Source organism: Heterodontus francisci, chromosome 14 (assembly GCF_036365525.1).
Source record: "Heterodontus francisci isolate sHetFra1 chromosome 14, sHetFra1.hap1, whole genome shotgun sequence".
Lineage (NCBI taxonomy): Eukaryota > Metazoa > Chordata > Chondrichthyes > Heterodontiformes > Heterodontidae > Heterodontus > Heterodontus francisci.
This window is the reverse complement of record NC_090384.1, coordinates 36003157-36026756: the sequence shown is the minus strand read 5'-3', so window position 1 is coordinate 36026756 and position 23600 is coordinate 36003157. Positions and strand designations below refer to the sequence as shown.

General features: G+C 42.1%; 1 protein-coding gene across 1 annotated transcript in view; it reads left to right on the top strand.

The window, feature by feature from the left end:
* The window catches only part of LOC137377281 (potassium voltage-gated channel subfamily KQT member 1), an 889621-nt gene that overhangs the window by 579310 nt on the left and 286711 nt on the right, over positions 1-23600 (top strand). Inside the window, exon 12 of the mRNA XM_068046827.1 lies at positions 21653-21728. Within this exon, the coding sequence (XP_067902928.1) occupies positions 21653-21728 (76 nt within the window). The remainder of the gene's footprint in view (positions 1-21652; positions 21729-23600) is intronic.

Genomic DNA, 23600 nt, shown 5'->3' with positions numbered 1-23600 from the left:
ATTTTATAATGGTAAAGGTGCTATATAAATATAAGTTGTTGTTGTTGACATTGACTGACAGCTGACCGATGCTGGAGTCTCTCTGAGTCTGAGCAGAACTCGACTGTTTGCTGTGATGACTCTGACTGCAGGTCGGGTGCTGGTGTCTCATTAGAATATGGTCAGAGCTGACCTATATCTGCCTAATATTACCTTAACTATAATTTTTTAAATTTCTGGCTTGCATTACATGTCGTTCTGTGGTAATTATTGTAATATTCTTGGTATTGTTAGACTAATACAGAATACTGAATGAGTCTGCTGAGGTAAATGAAAAAGGAGCTTTATTGAAACACGACTTACTGCTCTGGCTTGCATCTTCCAAGAGACTGCACCAGAGACCAAAGCCATGTGGTGTTGTATAATTTCCTGTGATGAGGTATACAGTATGATTAGCATATTAACCAATTAGAATTAACCTATTAACAACCCAATATCCAATATAACACCTTATGCTACAATTATTGTGAAAGGAAAGCTCATCGTTGACCAAGTTTAAGTAAAACATCAACATCAACAACTGCAGCTTCAAGGTTTAAAAAGATACGCAAATAAATTATGGGTGGCACAGTGGCGCAGTGGTTAGCACCGCAGCCTCATAGCTCCAGGGGACCCGGGTTCGATTCTGGGTACTGCCTGTGCGGAGTTTGCAAGTTCTCCCTGTGTTGGTGTGGGTTTTCGCCGGGTGCTCCGGTTTCCTCCCACATCCAAAGACTTGCAGGTGATAGGTAAATTGGCTGTTGTAAATTGCCCTTAGTGTAGGCAGGTGATAGGGAATATGGGATACTGTAGGGTTAGTATAAATGGGTGGTTGTTGGTCGGCACAGACTCGGTGGGCCGAAGGGCCTGTTTCAGTGCTGTATCTCTAAATAAAAATAAATACATAAGAGACAAAGAGCTGATCTGTCACATGTTTCATTCCTCCCTCCCTGCTGTGTTTAATGAAGCTGTTTCTGATCTTACTGTCTCGGCTGTTTTAGAAATCCCATCATTCGTTTGATTTTACATATCTCAATGACGTTCTGTTGTGAGTGGCATGAACTTTGATCTCTTACACTCGAGGCTTTAAAAGATCATAAACGTTTATGAGAGAGCAGTGAAATGGGATCTTTGTTATGGTCAGAGTGATTATCAAGCTGCAAAATGCATAGCTGAAGTGTACTCTCAGAGGCAGGGTGTCATGCTGACCCTTAATGACCCGCTTTGCTTTAGAAGGCCACACTTGTACAAGAATGGGACAACACAGAAAGATTACCGATTAAAGGAAAGCACATTGACCTCTTGAACTCTTTTGAGACCACCCATTATATGTTAATAAGGGGTATACAAGAGGATCGTGGCAGAATTCAAAATAATTAATGTATTGATTGTATTCAACAGTGATCCTGTCTCAGTCGGGCAATGCTGTCAACTGTTTTTGAAAAAGATTCAGAGTGTCTGCTACCTGAGAAGTGACATGCTGGGGCACAAACTGGTGTGCATTGCCCCTGTTTTTTCAGTCATAAAATGAGCCCAAAACATACCATTTTAGCTGTGGAACAGTCTGCGCCCAAGCTGCGTAAGCGCAGGTCCCACTGCAAAATTTTTGTGCCCTCTTTATTTATCTATTCACCACTACTCACTGTTTAATGTCTCTTAGGCAATTTTATATCCAGGCTGCCATTGCCCCTTTAATTCCATGGGCGTCAATTAGCCTACAAGCCTATTCTATTATAATTTATCAAATGCCCTTTAAAGGTCCATATACACAACAGAGAATTGCCATGCTGATGCTTATAACATCCCTCAAGTTATCCATAGAAACATAGAAAATAGGAGCAGGAGTTGGCCATTCGGCCCTTCAAGCCTGCTCCGCCATTCTTTATGATCATGGCTGATCATCCAACTCAGTAACCTGTTCCTGCTTTCACCCCATATCCTTTGATCCCTTTATATCTAACTCCTTCTTGAAAACATACAATGTATTGGCCTCAACTGCTTTCTGTGGTAGCGAATTCCACAGGTTCACCACTCTCTGGGTGAAGAAATTTGTCCTCATGAATGGTTTACCCCGTATCCTTAGACTATGACCCCTGGTTCTGGACTCCCCCACCATCGGGAACATCCTTCCGTCCAAAGAAGTCGGTCTTTGAAAGGCATGGGTCACATGAGCGAGTGTCTCAAAGTGGCCAGCATTTTGTAGCCCGTCAGCTGCAAGGTGTTTAGAGTTACTGAGACAAAGACTCATAGAATCTTACAGTGCAGAAGGAGGCCATTCAGTCCATTGTACCTGTGCCAGCTGTTTGAAAGAACTATCCAATTAGTCCCATTCCCCTGCTCTTTCCCCATAGCCCTGTATTTTTTTTTCTTTTCAAGGACATGCCCAATTCCCTTTTGAATGTTCTGTTAAATCTGCTTCCACCACCCTTTAAGGCAGTGCTTTCCAGACCTTAACTTGCTGTGCAAAGGATAATTTCTTCTCATATCTATTCTGGTACCTTAAATTTGTGTCCTCTGGTTACTGACCCTGCTGCCAGTGGGAACATTTTCTCAATATTAAGTCAAGGGGTTACATAGGACTTGAACTAGGGGGCCCCTGATCTGCAACTATATGCTCTGCCACTAAACTAAATCTACACACCTAAGTTAGTGTTGAAGTGTCACCAGGAGCTATACTCTACAGAAAGATCAAAAAACCCAATCATCAAACGAGACTGGCAAAATGCAACGGCATGACTCATTTTGTGCCAATGGGCCTTTAAAAGGACGGAAAGCACAGCAACCTCTGCAGATTATGAAACCCATTAAAAGCAAGAGATTAAATCTCTGGAGCCAGGAGCCGAGCAGGGAGAGAGAGTGAGGGGGAGGGGTTGCTGGCATATCCTTGGCTTCAGCCCTTTTTATCTTCAGGCAGAGAGATTAGTTTGATTTCCACTATTAATTTTCCAGGTTTCATTATCCCGAGGTGAAGCCCATCACTTGAAGCCTGTCGTGACCAAATATTAACCGAATACGCTACTTGTTTTTTTCTTGATTACCAGAAGTCCTGTTTCGCCTCCCCACCTCATCCCCCACCCCCAACCCCAACTCCCACCACACCCCACTTACAGGAAATGCCTCCGACATGACATTCTAGCACTGATGTCCAGACAAAACAAACACTGCATCCAAGAGTCACGTTTTAAAAGTGTTAAAGAGTCAAAACATTGCCTGTATGTTAGTCCGCACTCACCTGGCATTGAGGCTTGGTTTGGATACCTGACTAGATTCAGAAGTGAGGGCTGGCAGATGTCAGTTTTGGAATGCCGTGCAGATGAAACTGAATGGCAGTTATATCAACCCTTCTGGAGGCACCAGCCAAGCTTTACTTCCAATTCTGGAGGTCTCTAGGCAACATATACAGGGCGGAGACAGTGCGATCCGGGTCCCCCATGCGCTTTTTCCTGAACTTTGTGCCCAGAGGACTGGGTGTTACTGGGAGAAGTGGGGAAGTTGGGGGGTGGGGGGTGGTGGGCAACAGAGTTGCCAACCCTCCTGGATTGTCCTGGAGTCTCCAGGAATTCAAGACCAACCTCTTGAACACTGCTGCAAGCAACCAAGGAATAAATTCATAGGGGTATTAAAAAATTGTTTTTTTTTTCATTTTATTTGAACACTTTCATTTATTAGTTATAAAAAGGTTGGATGTGTTGGAGGAGTGAAAAGGCTGTTCAACTGCTTAGCGCCACTGGATGCAGGAGGTCATGTGCTGGAACCACCAGGAATACATCCAATTAGAGTTGGCCACCCTAAGGAGAGCAGCATCTATCTGCTGTCCATTATTTTTCCCAAACCGATTCCTCTGTCAAGGCGTTGACCATTTTATCCTTCACCCCCTTCAGCTGCCTTGTGTACTCAACTAAAATGTGGCCTGCTTCTGCTGAATCCCTCTCAGGCTATGGCCAGTGGTTCTTTGTCACGTTTACTCCAACTGAACTGCAAACATTCTCATGTTTTATATCTTGAATATCATGCAAGTGGCAAATCTTGCTGCTTACCTACATTAAAAACAAGCAAGATGTACTGGTAATGGGAGATGTACAGCCCCAGATAGCTCCTCCTCTCTGCAACCTCTGACTACATGTGGACTAAGTTCCATTGTTGCACCATAGGCTTGGAGTCTGCCAGCCGAATGCACAGTGGCAGGTTTAATCCTTAAAGAACTCACGTTGGGGTAGGGTCTGACAGGTGTTGAACACCTATTTGGTGCCTTGCCCCAATAGACATTCAGAGTGATTCAGCTTGGGAAGAGAGACTATTCAACTTTGGATGCTACATAACTGAGCCTGATAGTACTCTCATCTGCACATACTTGCACTTGGATAGCAATCAGGAGGCAAACTTTCATTCCGTTTTGTCCACCTGTCCTCTGAGCACTAGCCCAATGATTGCATGCCAATGTAATATCTTCACTGCCACCCCAGCTTTGATTGTTCCATTCAGCATAGATCAAGGATTAAAGCACTTTGTATGGTTCCGTGCCGCAGGCACATGGTGCATTTACCCATTGAGCCATTCATATCTCTTCTTGGTTTTGGATAAGCCTAACATTAATTGAAATCTCTGCTGCTGTGGGGACATGATGGGGTTATGGATTGATTGGCTGAAGGCTTTGTGCTTTGCCTCTCCAAAAACTGTCTTAGGCATGCCACCATATGGATGCGTCAAGCAGAGACTGGGCTTGGGGGGGTTGGAGGGGGGAGTTTTGACTTGGGCTGATGGTGTAAAACAGGTGATATCAGATCAGCTGCACATTGCACATCTCTCCCAATTTTCATTTATTTTGACTTCAGCAGAAATGGAAATCAGGAGGTGTGTCTAACGAGCGACCAATTCATTATCTCATATTTTATACTATCAGCCAAAGTCAAAATTCCTCCCGTGTGTTTCGACAGGGCGGAAGTAAAAGGCAGAAGGGAATCCTGAGTACCTTCTGGTTGCAGCATTAGCAAAGGTCTGTGAGGAGGTCACCCAAACTTTGTAGTAGTATTCAGACTTAAACAGTAGAGGATTCAAAAATGAATTCATAGAAAAAAGCAGCATTTCCCAACTCCTCCTAATGGCTTAGCCATTGAGCAGTTAAGCTCAATAGACTAGGAAGCTTCGGTCCTGGGTCAGTAGAATCAATTGGTCTCAGCCAGAATGGTGATAAGGGTGCTACAGTTGATCTCAGGACCCAGGATTCCTGCTCCTGATTGTGATGCAGTTACACCTGCTGGAGTGTGTGTCAGTGTGGACATCCAATGATGCCTGACAACCAAGTAGCTTGACAGCACACATTGTTAAATGTCACACAGTAATTATGGCCAACTAGGTGAGATGTCAGAGGGTGCCCGTGCTTTTGAAACTACGCTCAAGCACAGACTCTGAGCCTTTGGAGAAGGAGTGCAGGGGAAAATATTAACAAGGCCGAATATTTCGAGACAGTCTCGTATTCTGCAGATTTTATAAATTTATCCTTCTTTTACAGTTACCTTTTGAACATGGGCCAAGTCTGTTGTTTTAAGTTAGATCAAGGTGAGCTCAGTCACATTAAGAATATTTTTTTGAATTGGAGGAAATCTAATGGACATTACGGTAGGTAGAGTAGGCATAATGCCAAGTGACAAAGAACAGATGGTGACCCTGTAGGTCATAGGGCTAGGAAGAGAGAAACAAGACAGGAAATTTATACAGTTTAAAGAGAAGATGGAGGATTCTCACATGGGCAGTCATAAAGAACTCAGAATAGTGCCTGTAGGAACAGGAAATCAAGGTGCAGTCTAGAGATCTGCTGCGATATATTGGTGGTTTTAATGGAGCGGAAGAATTGGCGTCACAGAATCTGAAACAAACAGTATCTACTGCTTATAGTTGTCTGTGGGGATTTCAGAATTCGAATATTGAGATGTTTCTGTCAATTGATGTGAAATGGATGTTGATTGGATCCATTCATATTCTTTGTAACAATATGATGAACCAGGCAGTATCCTATTGGATAATGTAATATTCTGGTGAACAGGCTAGTATTTTATTTTGATTCATAACTTTAGTGTGAATGAATGATTGCTTACTCCATCTTAGACTCTGGTTACTCCTTGTTTGTCCCTCACTCTGATTCAGCATCATTGTGCATTCTTTTGCCAATGACCTCAAATTCCCTTCCGAAATGCTTCCACCTTGCTCCCCCATTTTTTCTCAAATGCCTTCTAAAGTGCTTTTCTGCAAATGTGCTCTTGTCCCACCCCAATTTTTTTCTGTCTACTGCTGAGTGTCCATTGTTCTCCAGCACTCCATAAACCATTTTGAAACATCTGTGAGGGATTGGAGATTGGCCACGTTTCAAGACATAGGGGACTCTGAGGTAGAATTTCCACAAGAATTCCTCCATCTCCCACCATAAACGGCAAAAATCAATGTAAACCTGAAGATATGGTGTAAATGGCAGTGAAAATTCTGGGCATCTGTGTTTTAATATTTCCTTATATGTTTCTCTCTATTCTACACTTCCTGGTTATAACAGTTGGGTTCCTTTAAGATAGATGTTACCTAAAAGTGCATGCTGGGTGAATGGCTTTTGTACTTTTGATTCTGTATAAAGTATTAAAGAAGAAAAGCCAGTTTAAACATACTAACTGATATGGGCATCTGGGAAAACAAGTCACCAAGCACATCCAAATGCCAGAAGCAATTAACATTGCTCATTGCACTACTATTTAGATATTGCTATTACACTAAATTCAGCTTAACAACAGAACATAAAGCTTTTAGGAAAGCAGATTAGATTTCAGCAGATCAGGAATTAGATCCAAAGTGTCTATCCAAAATAATGGGCTCGGTTTGAACTTGGAGCAGGATCAGTGCATCCAGGGATCTGGGGCAAGCGTTAAACTGGCATATTGAGGCCAGAGAGATTTTAATAACTAGGCCTTATTTTTATATTCAGGTTCCAACTCCTGCCTAAACCCAGCAGAAGTTAATGGAAATAAAAATCATGAGAGATGTAAAATGGGCTGTCGGTTCGCGAGCACCCTTTTTGCACTATCACACGAAGTCTGTCAAGTTCTCATAAGAAAATCAAATCCAGAGGTTGAAAGAAACGCTTTCCTTTTGTGGCGCTTATTAAATTATTCTAGCCAAAAATCCGTATTTAACTGAATATTAGGTAAACTGTAGGGGCACAATGGTATAGGTTAAAAATCATTGCATTTGCTGTTCTGTTCGCTTACTTGTCATTTGTACAATAAATCAGTCAGGTTTATAGTTGACCTCCTCTTAATAAAGTGTCCACCAGTCTACTTTCTGAACAATAGGAGCAACACATAGGAGCAAGAGTGAGATTAAAGTATCCAGTTCACACAACCAGGGGTTTTCAGTTTTTTGGCCTCAAGTTCACTCTATTATATGACTAGACTTTGGATAGCAAAGATAAATTCCCAACTGTAGGGAATACAGGGGCTGCATACAGGGGAGGCTAGTGATGCTGAACTCGATAGTACAGACCTGAAATTTGTAACAGGGTGGGAGTGGGACAAATCTGTGTGTGTTATCTTCACATAGCCAGTTGAGGAGAGGGAGTTGTCAAATGGAGAAACATAGGAAGAAGATTGGGGAAATGCATCATAAACGGTTCCAAGACAGAGTGATGTACTTAACTTATTGCATTTGTATGGTTTAGATTTCTTTCCAAAGATACTATTCTGTAGCACACCAGACTCCTCTCCTAACCAACTTGATATCAAGTATTTCCATGTGCTACTTTAGTAGGTCCTGTACTGGACTAGAAATTACTTTTTCCAATCAAGTACTCCAAGAAAATAATAATGATTTTGCATTGCTATAGCCTAGATGCATTTTTTCTTTTACTTTAAAATTAAAACAGAATGTGTGAGCAAGAATTCCTGCAAGCAAGAGCTGGGCCTGTTTCTGGCTGGGGGTGGAGATCACCTCACAAAAGAGTTAGGTATTCTGTAATGATGATCAAGGCCATGTAATCTCCTGAACCCGTTTTAATCACCTAAGGAGGTCAGAAATGAATTTTCCAGATATTTGCCTCTTAATTGGCCTCTTAATCTGGTTTATCGTCTCTCCAGGGCTTTGGGTAGGGGGGGATTGTTACAACTCTATCGGACTGGCTAAATGGACCAGTAGGTTTTTCCTGTCCATCATTTTTTGTATCTTCATATATTTGTAAAAGCTTACATTGCTAAAGTGCTCCTTATGTAAAAGAGGATATTATTATGATTGGGCCTATTCCAGAGTCTTTTTCTCATGTCTAACAAAAAAGCCAGCTCCCTTAGGCGAGCCTACGAACTGAAGCAAAGTGAATGGGATAAACGTGTCCTGAGAACAATAGACCTGTTTACTGTCTCTCAATTTATAAGTTTGATTTCCGTTATTCACCCACATCACTTCAAAACAAGATTAATATCAGTCACACCAGCCATTTTCTTGATCGACTGAACTGTGAAACAAGTTTATTCACATAGTCATTTACAGAAGTAAGCAGCAGCAGTGAGTTGTTGAAGTCAATCCAAGTAACACAGTAGTTTTGAACATTTCAGGAAAGGTTCAGACAGACAAAACCAACCAGCAGTGTTTCTTTCATCGGTTTACTTTTCAGAATTATCTGGGAGAAAAGGATAAATGCTTCTCCGAAGGGAAATCACTGCCTGATTCCTATCAGATGCTTTGAAATATGTAGATGTCTTGCTTTTGTATGTGTTGTGGCTAAGTTTTTAAATCTGAACTAACATGTAACAGAAGTGTGTAATTCTTATATCCATAATTTTTTTTTAAAATGTCTTACCTTTGAAAAGTCAGTCTGTGAGATGGAGGCACATTATTTTAACAATGGGTAGGATTCAATAAGTGCTTTCGGTGTTAGGGCTACAGTTTAGATTATGTTATTGATTAGTAATGACCTGAAATTCCTCAAGAGATGAAATAGTTGACTGAATACTCAAAAGGAAAAACATGACAGCACCCCTCATCCTCAAACTCCATAACTGAGATTCAGAGAGGAACTAGAACTGGAACTAAGAATCTTCTTAGACCTGTATCTTATCTACACCTCATCAGGTAGATTTAGGAACGAGACTGAGCAATGCCAGGCAATGAATGGAAACTTTAATCTGTTGGGGTGGAGGGAAATTCAAAACAAATGCATTTCTTCAGTCTAATCTAAAATAACTTGGATGTGTTGGTTGAACATAGATAACCTATGTGACAGTACAGATAGCCATTCAGTGAAGGATAGAACTGGAGCCAATCTTTATATGCTTTTACAAATATTTATTTACAGAAATACACATTACCTACATGCACCTCCAAACCCAACCACCACAGTTTCAGTTTGTTCCTCTTTATAGGAGCACAAGTGAGTCCCTAGTTAATGCTCACCACCTGCATATAATTAAACACAATTAATATACAATTAACTATATTGACCAAATTGTCTTTACTGTACTGTGCAAATCAATACAATTCAATGTCATAGAGTAATCGGGGGGGAAATTCATTTGTGTACCATTGCTTATGCAGACTATGTCAACTCCCCAGGGGGAGACAGTGCTACACACTGCTACGGCGCAGCCCACAATGCTGTCTGCCCTCTGGGGAATCGACCTAAGCCTATGTGGCACTGCTTGAAACAGCACTACACAAAATAAGTATTTCCCCTATTTGCTATTAACCTCCCATCCCCTTCCTCTGCTGAAGTAAAGCTCGAAGAAAGGCTGCAAAGGAACTGAAGAACTTCGAGCAATTGTGTTCAATACTTTAACCAGCCTGCTAGAGGCTCATATGAAATAATGACAATCCCACAGCATCCTCTACAAACTCTCCAAGTACAAGAAGGTGAAAAAATATAATATTTTATTCCTTCTGAAGTTGCTGGGCAGGTATCCAACTAAAAACAACATGGACATAGCTACTGGGTCAACCAGCAATGTGGAATTCTTAAAAATATGTGCCTGCAAGCAAAATATATTTGTTTATCATCAACCTTTCAGCTTCACACACAATAGAAAGTTGGAACTGAGCCCTGTTTTCATATTGTTTTGGATGAAAGCATAAATCTCTAACTGTAACTTCTGTGAAAAGTTCTAGGATTGAATGATAATAACATCTTGGCTTCTTGTTATTATAGGACCCTAGTCTTTCACCTAGGGTAAGGGTAATTGCTCTTATTATTCCTGAATTTCTGAGACAAGTTAACCTTCTTGGAGTTATGCACAAGCATTGCATTTGTTATCCGTTAGCTCACTGCAACTTTGCAACTTGCCAATCTTTGCATTTCCCTGAAAATAAAATTTTGAAAAGTTATTTCTGGGCCTCTGGTCATGCACTGACATTCTTCCTCAATATTCTGTGTTGGGAGACTGACAGAAGGAGGCTGCTTGCAAAGGACGATGGGTAAATGTAAAAGGATGTGGCCACTTAAATGACCACCTATGGGGACAAAAATATTGGTAACCTTTTCAAAGGTTGTTTGGGTAACAGAGATGCCTGGCAAATCTTTCACAATAAAGTAAGCCCAGTATGTAGTCAAGTGATGGAACAGAATAACAGATCAAACCTTGCTTGTCTCTTGAAGTAGACCTGGTTCAGAATGAGTAGGCTGATCCTGCTGGTCACTCCAGGGTGTTGCCTGGTAAGAGGACAGAGGAAAATATAATAAGGGCACAGGTGATCTTTGCTACCACTTTGTCAATCTTATGCCACATATTAGGTGGCCTGACAGCAGATGGCACATTCTATATTTGGGCTGTTTGCTGGTTTGGGACTTATATAGCCATTACTGCACTGTCGTCACCAGATAGATGCATCTCTGCTTGTAACTAAGATGGGAGGGTACTGACAAGTGGACTCAATCTTCCTCGGCATAGTCTGACTGGCCTGGAATTCCTACTCTTCTTCCTCCAAAAATGTGTGATAATTGTTTCCCATTGGGAAGCCTATTACAACCTTATGAATTAGGAGCAGAAGTTGGCTATTCGACTGGTCGATGCTGCTCCGCCATTCAATAAGATCATGGCTGATCTGTTTCTGTCTCAAGTTCCACACCCCCATCTACTCCCGATAATCTTTGATTCCCTTGCCTAACAAGAATCTATCTACTGCTGCCTTAAAAATATTCAATTACCCCTTCTGAGGCAGAGAATTCCGAAGTCGCACAACCCTCTGAGAGAAAAAATCTCTCCTCATCTCTGTCTTAAAAGGGTGAGCCCTAATTTTAAAACATTACCCTCAGTTCTGGACTCACCCACAAGAGGAAACATCCTTTCACCATCCACCTTGTCAAGACCGTTCAGAATCTTATATACTTCAATCAAGTCTCCCCTCATTCTTCTAAACTCCAGTGAAAACAAGCCCAGTCTGTCCAACCTTTCCTCATAAGACAACCAGCTCATTCCAGGTATCAATCTAGTAAACCTCCTTTGAACCACCTTCAACACATTCACATCCTTCCATAAATAAGGAGACCAAAACTGCACACAGTATTCGAGATGTGATCTCACCAATGCCCTGTAAAACTGAAGCATAATATCCTTACTTTTATTTTGAATTCCTCTCGTAATAAAGGATAGCATTCCATTAGCCTTCTTTGTTACTTGCTGTACCTGCATACTAACTTTTTGTGATTCATGCACTAGAACACCTAGATCCCTCTGCACCTCGGAATTTTGCAGTCGTTCCTCGTTTAAGTAATACCCTGCTTTTTTATTCTTCCTGCCAAAGTGAACAGCTTCACATTTTCCCACATTATACTCCATCTGCCAGATTTTTGCCCACTCCCTCAACCTATCTATATCAGTCTGCAATCTCGTTATGTCTTCTTCACAACATACTTTCCTACCTATCTTTGTGTCATCTGCAAATTTAGCTGCTATGCCATCGCACCCCTCATCTAAGTCATTGATATAAATTGTAAAAAGTTGAGGCCCCAGCACAGACCCCTGTGGGACTCCACTCATCACATCCTGCCAATCAGAAAAGGACCCATTTATGCATACTCTCCATTTTCTGCCAGCCAGCCAATCTTCTATCCATGCTAATATGTTACCCCCTACACCATGAGCTCCTACTTTGCACAGTAACCTTTTATGTGGCACCTTGTCAAATGCCTTCTGGAAATCTAAGTACAGAACGTCAATGGGCTCCCCTTTATCCCAGTGCATGTTACCCCTTTAAAGAACTCCGATAAATTTATTGCCCTGACATACAGAAAAAATGGCAGTGTCAAAACCCTTGGGACAAATTTTCTCTAATCACCTAATAAAAACAAAAAAAAAGCCAAAAAATGTGCCCAGAAATAGCTCAAAATGCTGCTATGAATGTTACCATAAGGCTAAATGTACTCCTATTAACAACACACCCTAGAAACCCTTCTATTTTATATGCTAGCATGGTGTAAGCATCATGAAATTGTGCAGGTCTAAATGTCATCATTGGGACCTAACTTTAACATAGTTAACATAAAGAAACATAGAAAATTTACATCACAGAAGTAAACCATTTGGTCCACTATGTCTGCACATGGCACACTGATGGGTGTTTCTGGCACCAGTGCAAAGCTTGACCAAATTATTGCATGGGCACTAAATGGCAGGAGATTTGGCAAAATGGATCACTGCTCATTTTTCTGATTGGTTGCACCTATATTACACCTATTGATCAGGCATGTCCCATCAAAAATTCACCCTGGTGAGTCTTCTGAAAGCAAAGTCCTCTTGTCAACCATTTTAAAGTGTAAATATGTGTCTCTGGAAGTCATTCATCGTTCCTGTGAGCCCTCTTGGACTATTTAATTTATAAAAGGTGAAGGAAATGAAGTCTGAATGTTTTTCTTCCAATTTGGTGTTTAAGTAACCTTTAGGTTCTTACTCTGACTAAACAAAATATTACTGTGTTTATTTTGTTATATCCGCTCCTGTCAATTTATATTTCGCAGTTGATTTTTAAAAACCAAGTCACAAATTGTTAAAATAATGAATACAAAGGTTTCCCTGGAAGGAACATAAAAAGCAGGAATGCCGTTTCTCTGGATTATCTGGATTGGGGTATTTTTAACCACTGCCAGTCAGCTTTACGGGATGCGGGATGCATCACTTTTCTTTAATGTTTTCCTTTACTGATCTTACTGTCGTCATGGCAACAGTGGAGTAAAGTAAATGAGAGGTCAGAGGTTTGAGTGTTTTAGTCTGCCTGGCTGGCCAGTTGGGAGCCGAGCCTACAGTATCATGTCAAACTGGGCTCCACTCAAAAAGCAACTAGGGTGTATGTGATTCCTTTGTTTGCTTCTCCCATTCCCCCAACACTTAACAGGGTGACGTCTGAAGTGCTAAATATGGAACCCTTAGTTAGATGTTTCAGCAGCCCACAGAACTAGCTTGTGATTTGGGCTGTTTGTTAAGTGTCTCTCATTGGACCGATTTTACTGAGAATATTGGTGGGGGTTGGGGGGATGGTTGGAAGACAAGGGAAAAGTGAAGCCATTTTATGCAAGTTTATAATTACATTTTTTAATGGTATTGCTTCTGGCTTATCATAATATAGACATTAGTTTTTAAAAAATATTTTGTATAGTTCCTTCAGAGAAGGCAGGATAGTTTTCAAGGCATAATAAGAGGAAGGAAGGCGTGGTCAATCATGTGATTAATTGTTACTTAATTTCTAAGTGTTATGTATTGAGAGATGGAGTTGTTACCCAACATATTCACTTTTTCTTCCAACGTCACATTGCCCAGACTGTAGATGTCCCCACAGGAACCACCTGTGTCATTCCTTGACTAGCCCATCACAAGATTTAGATTTTTTTTTTAGATTTAGAGATACAGCACTGAAACAGGCCCTTCGGCCCACCGAGTCTGTGCCGACCATCAACCATCCATCCATACTAATCCTACACTAGTTCCATATTCCTACCACATCCCCACCTGTCCCTATATTTTCCTACCACCTACCTATACTAGGGGTAATTTATAATGGCCAATTTACCTATCAACCAGCAAGTCTTTGGCATGTGGGAGGAAACCGGAGCACCCGGAGGAAACCCACGCAGACACAGGGAGAACTTGCAAACTCCACACAGGCCGTACCCAGAATTGAACCCGGGTCGCTGGAGCTGTGAGGCTGCAGTGCTAACCACTGCGCCACTGTGCCGCACATCAGTGCGGTGCATATCCACCCCTTCAGTCCTCATTTGAATCCCTTCCCTCAGAAGACCAGGCTGAGGTCGAATATATTTTCCTCCAATTAATTTGATGAAAGAAAGAGCTTGTATTTGCATAACACAACCTCAGGGTGCACCAACAGGACTTCTGTGCTGTCGCAATTCTGTGAAATTGTGTGAAATTTACAGCCAATGGAGTACTTTATAATCACTGTTGTAAAGTAGGAAACATGGCAACCAATTTGTGCACAGCAAGGTGATAATGACTAGATAATCAGTTTTAAAGATGTTGGTTGAGGGATACATTTGGTCAGGACACTGGGGAGAATTCCCTGCTGTTCTTTGAAGTGGTGCCATGGGACCTTTTACCTGAAAGGCAGACGGGGCCTCAGTTTTATGTCTCATCCAAAAAACAGCACCTCTGACCATGCATCATTCCCTCAGTACAGATATGCTAGTCTAATGTCTGGAGTAGAATTTGAACCCACAACCATCTGACTCAGATATGAGAGTACTACCACTGAGCCACAGCTAATATATCAAAAGAGGACATCTGTGTAAAGTGGTCTTCTCTATTTAATACTTGCACCTACTTTCCCACTATAGTTAGGTAAGGAGAAAAATATACTCCAAGATACATTTTTTTTAAAGTATGCATTTTCTGTGATCTGCACGCCACTCAAAATGGAACTATTAAAAACCTAACTGCTTTCTTAGAAAGATTTTATTCTTGCAAGTGGCAAAGAGTTACATTTATGACTTACTTTGATCGTGGGAGGAGGGGGGAGGGGGGTGGGAGGGTTTTCTCTTTGAAGTAAAATTCTTTTGTATTTAACATATTGCAATGTTTATTGTCCTGCAGAGGTGGCAGTGTTCACAATAAGCAGATTCAGGGAAGATTGGGCCCAAGTGTTTCCCTGCGGCATCAATATTCCAGGTGTAAATTGAAGCTTTCCCGTCTGATATACAATCAGATTTCGTTTTTCCATTTTTTAAAGAAAGCTTCTCAAACCTGAAGGAGAGAACAAATGGCCTATTTATTAGGAAGATGAGCAAAACTTGGAACTCTAACAGAGTATATAAATAATTCAATAGCCAAAGTCAGACTGATACTAAGAACATGAAAAAACAATTGAGAAGGGTGGCAGGACTTGCTAAAAATCCATATGTTGATGGGTCTGGGTCTGGATTCAATTATAGTCCAGCATAGCTGGGAAGGGGATTGCAGTTACAAAAATCAATATTAATATAGAGCATGTTTATACGTTTCCACCTCAACTGTAAGCCACGATTTTATCATTTACAGGCACACAGATATCCATTATAAAACACTCCCTTTATAATATACTTATCTATCTGCATGCGTGCAAGCACCATTCCTGGCCAGCTGCCCTGACTTTATGTTAACACTGAAATGACCTAGGGAAACATGTAGAATGTAAATTCTGTATGTAAACATTTGTCCGCAATGATGCAGTTGCAGGCTCTAGTCAGTAAGCAGCTCTGTGGAGCAAGCTTCTGAAGTTTCTCTCTTAGCACTGCTACTAACTTATATATATGTATCCCAAAGCACTTTACAGCCAATAGAATACTTTTGCAAGTATTGCATCATAGAGAAACGATGGCATATAGATCTGAGGTGGATCAAAAATATAGTAAAAGAGAAGGAAAAAGATGTGGAACTGGCCCTAACTTTGTATCACAGCAGTTATATTAGTTTCATTAAGCTTGCCGCTTTTAGCCCCCTCTGCTGAAGACAGTGCCTTACGTTGGCTCCATAGATGCTGACTGCCCTCTGTAAATGGTCCCTTCCCCCACCCCACTGGCCTCATGAATATGAGAGCTGGAGACAGTGAGTGTCAGCAATTGTAGGGACACTATAGCCAAGGCTGACCCTATGACCACACCTGATGTTCTCACAGCCACCAACATGTGACACTGGATTACAATCCAGCGTACAACCTCAACCAATTTGTTCCCTCAAAAGCACAGCAACTTATATTTCTATAGTACCTTTAATGTAATAAAGTATCCCAGGGCGCATTCCAGGAGCATCATAAAACAAAATATGACACCAAACCACAAAGAAATATTCGGTCAGATGAACAAAAGCTTGGTTGAAGAGACAGGTTTTAAGGAGTGTCTTAAAGGAGAAAAGTGAGGTGGGAGGTGTTGGGAGGGAATTCCAGAGCTTAGGGTCTTGGCAACTGAAAACATGGCCACTAATGGTAGAATGATTAAAATCGGGGATGCTTAAGAGGCCAGAACTAGATGAGCGCAGATATCTCGGGTAGTTGTGGGGCTGGAGGAGATTACAGCGATAGGGAGGAGCAAGGCCATGGTGGGATTTGAAAACAAGGATGAAAATTTTAAAATCAAGATGTTGCTTGACCGAGAGTCAATGTAGGACACGAGCACAGGAGTGATATGTAAACAGGACTTGGTGCCAGTTAAGATATGGGCAACAGAGATGGGGCTAAACTGGACAATGTTGCATAGGTGAAAATAGGTGATCTTAGTTATGGTGTGAATAGGAGGTCGGAAGCTCATCTCAGGGTCAAATGCGAAAAGCAAGACTCACCCTCACACAGAGCACTGAGGTCAGTTCTAGTATCCTTTCATTCTCCACCCCACCAATACCATTACTGTCTAGATCAGCTAACTTTCTTGATCTCTTTAGTATCATGAAAGATAAACTTAAAGTGCTGGAAATAAACAGGTCAGTCAATAGCTGGAACTTTACACCTCCCCCCCACCCCATGCCACCCGGGAGTAGGCTGGGAGGCTGTGGTGGGCATAAAATGGACAGGGAGGCAGGGGGTGCCATTCCCAATGCCTACCCGCCCCCGCTGTTGTTTTACCAGCAGCAGGGGAGATGAGAAACGGCCTGCCTCCCCCAGGCCAATTGATTAATTGCCACTTAAGGGCCACCTTCCGCTGCCGTAGGTTATTACCAGCGGTGGATGGGCACTTTGGCATCTGAGGACGCTGCCCAGTAATGCCTGGCAGCCTCCTTGCAGGCTGGGGGGTGGGGGGGAGCGCTCTTGATCAAGCACCCTGTGTCCCACAGAGGGCCATCTCAACAGCACAAGCCACCCCCACTTGAACACCTCCCCTTTCCCACCCTCCCGCCGCCCTCTCGATTGATCCCCACATCTTTCACTGGGACCCAGCCGACCTGAGCCCCGCTCACCTGTTCTAAGGGCGAAGTCCATGTAGCGCCTCTTCTTCCTAGGTGCAGTCCTAGCAGTGGCCACTGCTCCCGGTGGCATGCTGGGACTGAAGAGCTGCTGGCCTTCTGATTGGCCAGCAACTCTTGGAGGCGGGACCTCCTGCTTCAGAGGGCACATGTCCTGACCGAGGCCAGTTAGGGACCTGGGCCATGTAAAGTTGCTGCATGGCTTCCAGGCCCGGCAGAGACGGGCTCTCCCCCGACTTTTCAGCTGGTGGGCGGGGCCACCACCACCATGTAAAATTCCAGCCAATGTATGTAAAGAGACAAGACAGGTTAATATTGCAAAGTCCCTTCATGAGAACAGATCTACAGCTGTCTTATCTCTTCACAGAGGCTGACTGGCCTGCTTTGTATTTTGGTTGTCTTCTGTTTTTATTTCAGATTCCCAGAATTGGCTTTTATTCTTATTGGTAAAGTACCAAATCCAGTCAGTCAGGGGCACCCTTGCCAGTTCTTCATCAATCTTGAATGGATATAACTCAAAATCAATCCATTCTTCCTTTTCAGTTTGCTCCATCAGTCAGAAATATCAACTAAACAGGCTGGGAAGCCTTAGAGCAATTACCTGTCTCGGTGCAAAGTGCCCTGTGCTATCACCATGAATCTTCAATTCAGATTTGATGGAAGATCTGGCTATCTAAAGTACCGCATTAGCAGGAAGAATTCCTCCAGTTACCACGTGTAGCAAGAATGGCATGCGAGTTTGTGAAGTTTTACCATTTTGAGTAGAACCATGAACACAATTTGAGAAACACATTTATAACTCTGCTAAAAATAATGATCAGAGGAAATCTTGATGAATGCATTTATGTTGCTAACCACAGCAACAAGGGTATTGATATCTTGGTGGTGATGGGTGGGGAATGGGGGTGCTAATCTTAAACTTCACCTCCTGGGCAGTACTGTGACAGAACAAATTGCTCACCTGTTAATGAACTCCTCCAAAGGGATCAATGGGATAAAAATCAGGCAAAGTGTAAAATGGACGTGCACTCTGCTCTGCCATATTACTGCCCAGGCAGTGAAGTTCAAAATTACTCCCCCACCCATTTATATTCATTTTAAAGGAGGACCAGCGACATGACCAGTGTCATTTTTCTTTGGGCAAACAATCCTACCATGTAAATCATATCAAAGTTACCACTGTGCCATCATTGTCACAGCAAGAATGACAATGTGGCTCTTCATCTCTCACAGAGTGCTTTGGCAGGAAGATGGTACCCCTTTAAATGATGGATTACCAAGGCTTTCTGGATTCATGTAGCTGGGATTAAGAGCTCACTGTGGGCTTTTGCTGTATGCAGTGTGTCTTTTATAGGAAGCATTTGTTGTTGCATGTAAACCAAGGCGAGGTTGGTTCAGCAGGACAGCTCTGCCCTATTAAGGGCTATGCAGTGGGAAAGCTGATATGCAATGTGTTCATGATTTTGGTTTTGCTCTCAATAGAAATTGAAGGCTCCAGATTTGTAAATAGAGCAGTTTTGTGTTTGTTGATTATATGTTCATGTTAGCCTTCATTGACAATATAATATTAGTTTTCTGCTTTGTGGTCAGAGGGACTTGCCATACACTGCCTTATGGAATGACATAATACAGATCAAGTTGTAGTCTCTTTAAATGATGCCTTAAATTGGAAAGCTCGGGGAGACCAACGAGCCACAAGCAACCTGGCAATTGAAACTGATGTTTCGAAAAAATAACATGAAACCTTGGTTAAATTCAAAAAGAAGGTGGCAGCAAAGTGAATGAAAATAAATTTGATCATTGGCGAGATTTGGCTTTGGGCCAGCTCTCTGTGTCTTTTTATATCTCACTCTCTATCTGTGTGTGCTTTGTTCCAACTGCTTCACTCTCTGTGGCTTTATCTCTCACTTTCTCTTTGTCTTATCATCTACCTGTCTTGCTGGCTCTTTTGCCCACTTTCACTTACTGTCTTGCTCTCCAGACTTGCTGTTATTGCCTCTAGATTGTGTTCAATATACCTCTTTTGTTCTGTTTCAGTGTCTCCTTTTCTCTCTGCTTCTGTCTACTTCTGTATATTTCAGTGTCTCTCTTTCTCTCTCTCTCCTTTTCTGTATGTTTCTCTCATCACTGTATATCTCTGTCTCTGAGTCACTGTCTTTATTTGCCTGTGTATTTGTCTCTGTCTTCTTCCCTGCCTGTCTGTGCCTCTTGTTATGCCTCAGTTCTCTTTTTATCATCACTTGTTTCTGTGCCTACTTCACTTGCTTGTTTGCTCACTAATTTTCTCACTCCCCATTTTCCCTCTTTCAGTCTTTCTGTCTCCCTCTATGCATTTCTCTCATGTCTGCTTCATAGCTTGCTCTCATTCATGTTTTCATCCCTCTTTCTGTTTTTTTACTAAGCAGATGTAGTTACTAAAAGCTTGAACTTGGGAGAGAGAAAGAAAAGAAATTAGTCCCAGTGTTGTGTCAGACATAACACTGTTGTTTTCAGTGTAATAACGTTTCAAGTTACCCAGTGTTTGGCTTTGACTGTTTATTACCAGAGTTTGGATATTTCTGTAATTAATCCAACTGTCTCGGCAGCAGTGAGAACTCAGGGGGACTATCAGGTTTCCCATGCCAGCAGTTGCTCATGAACTGCAAAATAAGCCCCAGTACGTTTGCCGTTTCAGTCTGTAGTTGCCATTCTACAGAAGATACAATCATTTGCTTTGCAAAAGCATGGCTTGCTATCTTTTGAGGCTTTAAAGCCCCTTGACTAGTTTTTTGGAAATGTCATTGCAAAAATAGTTCTGTAAATCTAGAAAGAAAAAAAATCACAGATTTGCAAAAACCCATCAGTATGCACAATTTTCCCTGAAATGTGTTCACATCTTGTATGTTTTTAAACTACATAAAACAATGGCTTTGATTTCTACAAGTTAAAGCAGCTGGGACATAAATTTGGCCAGAGGACTTTTTAATTGAATGAATTACTAGAATTTCAGCTGTGGAATCAATTTTTCCAGCTCCTTTAATAAATCATCATGATATATATCCCCTGTATGTATGCATATATAAAATTGTATACTGCAGTATTATATCAATTGTACAATGGGGTGTCTTGGATACTTCAGTTCCTGATTTCCAAATGGGTGCTCTGTGAATATTTGTTAGAAAGCAAATCAGTATAATTTTTTTTAAAATAACTAATGTAAATAAACTAAGTTTGTCTTTACACAGATTGTTCATGCAGAGCCCAGACAATCAATCAATTATTAAAGATTTTGTGACTTTTTTTTACTTGGCAACCAGCTCCATTCTAATAGTTGGTGTGAACTGGGCAATGTTAGTTAACTGTCGTGGGATCTGCAGGGTTGACAACTCTGGTTGGACTTACTCCTGAAGATTTCATCACGTGATGTTCTACCTCCAGCGGCTTTGCCCAGTCGACAGCCTTCCCCCTCCCACAATCCCCCACAATCTCAAATTTTTAGAACTAATCACTAAAAGTATTCAAAGAAGTGAAAAGCACAATTTTTAATGCCCCTTTGATTTTTCTCCCGTGTTGCTGGTAACAGTGGTCTAGAATATTAATACTTAATTCCTGAACTTTCCAGGGCAATCCTGGAGAAATGGTAACCCTAAGGGACCCCCTGATGCTCAGTGAGTCGCTGAGCCATCCAAATCAGAAAGGGTCTAGTTTGCTCCTTTGTCTGGGTTGTCAGCTGATCTGAGTCAGGATCGCTATAGGAGAGCTACATAGACCTCAGTGTCCCAGAACTTGTATCATTGATCACTATTCCTGCAGGAAGTTCATGTGTGTCGATGTCGAGTAAAGACAGACTCGGACTTACTTGTGAGGCTCAAGATGGCCACAGCGCCTATTGTCGAGGTTCACCCAAGACTCATTGTCTAGACTAAAATGTGAAGAACAGCCACTCAAATGAGGTGGAGCGACTGGTGACCATGAAATTATATTCTAACAAGGAATCAGCATCTTATAGTAAAGAGTGAGGAGGGGAGGAAAATGGAGTGAGAAAGTGTGAGAAAAGCAACAAAGCTATTTAATCAACTAGAAGGTGCAAAATAACAATTCAGAAGAAACTCTGTGTCAACAACAAGAAATGTATTTACAGATTAAAAAACTGAAATCTTTGGTCATAATTGAATCAGATTCAGAGAGAAAAGAAGATTCATTGTGAAGTATATTTCTCTGCCTGTGCATTGCCTCCTAACACAATCCTGTTCTATTCACAGGCTGAGAGAGTCCCACAGGGTCATGATCAAGGTGATTCGAAGGATGCAGTATTTTGTAGCAAAGAAGAAATTTCAGGTGAGTCCTCAACGGCAGAAGGGGAAATAGAGTTACTCATTGTTTTGTTGAGACCATGTAAAAAAGTTCTGGCAAAGGTAATTCTCTTCTGTAACGACTGCAAGCTACGCCCTCTATTCTCTGGACTCCACAATGGGGGCGGCTGTCTCATTGAGGAAGGGTAGACTGGAAAGAACTGGGACTGCTGTAATTTGGCCCGGCTGAATGTAATTTATTTCTCTCTCTGCCAACGACCTTGACTCTTCAACTTCAGCACCTATATCACTTTCCACTAACACATTCCAGTAACTTTTCACCAACTCTAGAGTCACTTCCATCCCTTGTGTGAAGTTATTTGATTACAAGATAAGAAGCCAGTCTACGCAATTTTTTTCTCTACTTTTTAACTAATGGTTTTCCAAGTTGTTGCTGTGCAGAGCATGAACTATTGCTGCATGAACTGTTGCCCTTCACTGTTTAACATTATGCCCTTTCATCTTGTTAATTTTACTTTTATGCTTATGTGTGCTTTTTCATGTTATGTTCTCTGTTCCTTTTCTTCCTCTCCCTCCCCCTACCAACTGTGATTGAGAGGAAGGGAAACTAGGCACCCTGTTTTCAGAAGCCAGCCAATTCTGTTCATGTCAGCACACGTGAGGTGCTTGATGACTTTTTCTTTGATATCCATCATCATCTCACAACCAACCCCCACCCCACCCCACCAATGAAGAGGCACTTCGTCCCCCCTTACTTGGTGTTTCCTCATAGTAACATTGAGTATTCGGATTCTCAGGGGTCAAAGCTGGTTCACATATCCTACCACTGTGTGCTATACAAAGCCCTGGTTAGGTCTGGGGTACTGTGAGGAGCTCAGGGCACCACACCTTCGGAAGGATATATTGGTCCTGGAAGGATTGCAGTGTTGATTTACCACAATAATACCTGGACTCCAAGAATTAAATTACCAGGAGAGATTACACAATCTACGGTTTTGTTTCCTAGAATTTAGGAGGTTAAGAAGTGATTTTTTTTTTATTCATTCATGGGATGTGGGTGTCACTGGCTATGCCAGCATTTATTGCCCATCCCTAATTGCCCTTGAGAAGGTGGTGGTGAGCTGCTTTCTTGAACCGCTGCAGTCCATGTGGGGTAGGTACACCCACAGTGCTGCTAGGAAGGGAGTTCCAGGATTTTGACCCAGTGACAGTGAAGGAACGGCAATATAGTTCCAAGTCAGGATAGTGTGTGACTTGGACGGGAACTTGCAGGTGGTGATATTCCCATGCATCTGCTGCTCTTGTCCTTCAAGGTGGTAGAGGTCACGGGTTTGGAAGGTGCTGTCGAAGGAGCCTTGGTGCGTTGCTGCAGTGCATCTTGTAGATGGTACACACTGCTGCCACTGTGCAGTGTCGGTGGTGAAGGGAGTGAATGTTTGTGGATGTTGTGCGAATCAAGCGGGCTGCTTTGTTCTGGATGGTGTCGAGCTTCTTGAGTGTTGTTGGAGCTGCACCCATCCAGGCAAGTGGAGCGTATTCCATCACACTCCTGACTTGTGCCTTGTAGATGGTGGACAGGCTTTGGGGAGTCAGGAGGTGAGTTACTCGCCTCAGGATTCCTAGCCTCTGACCTGCTCTTGCAGCCATGGTATTTATATGACTACTTCAGTTCAGTTTCTGGTCAATGGTAACCCCAAGGATGTTGATAGTGGGGGATTCAGCGATGGTAATGCCATTGAATGTCAAGGGGAGATGGTTAGATTCTCTCTTGTTGGAGATGGTCATTGCCTGGCACTTGTTTGGTGCAAATGTTGCTTGCCACTTATCAGCCCAAGCCTGGATAGTGTCCAGGTCTTGCTGCATTTCTACACGGGCTGCTTCAGTATTTGAGGAGTTG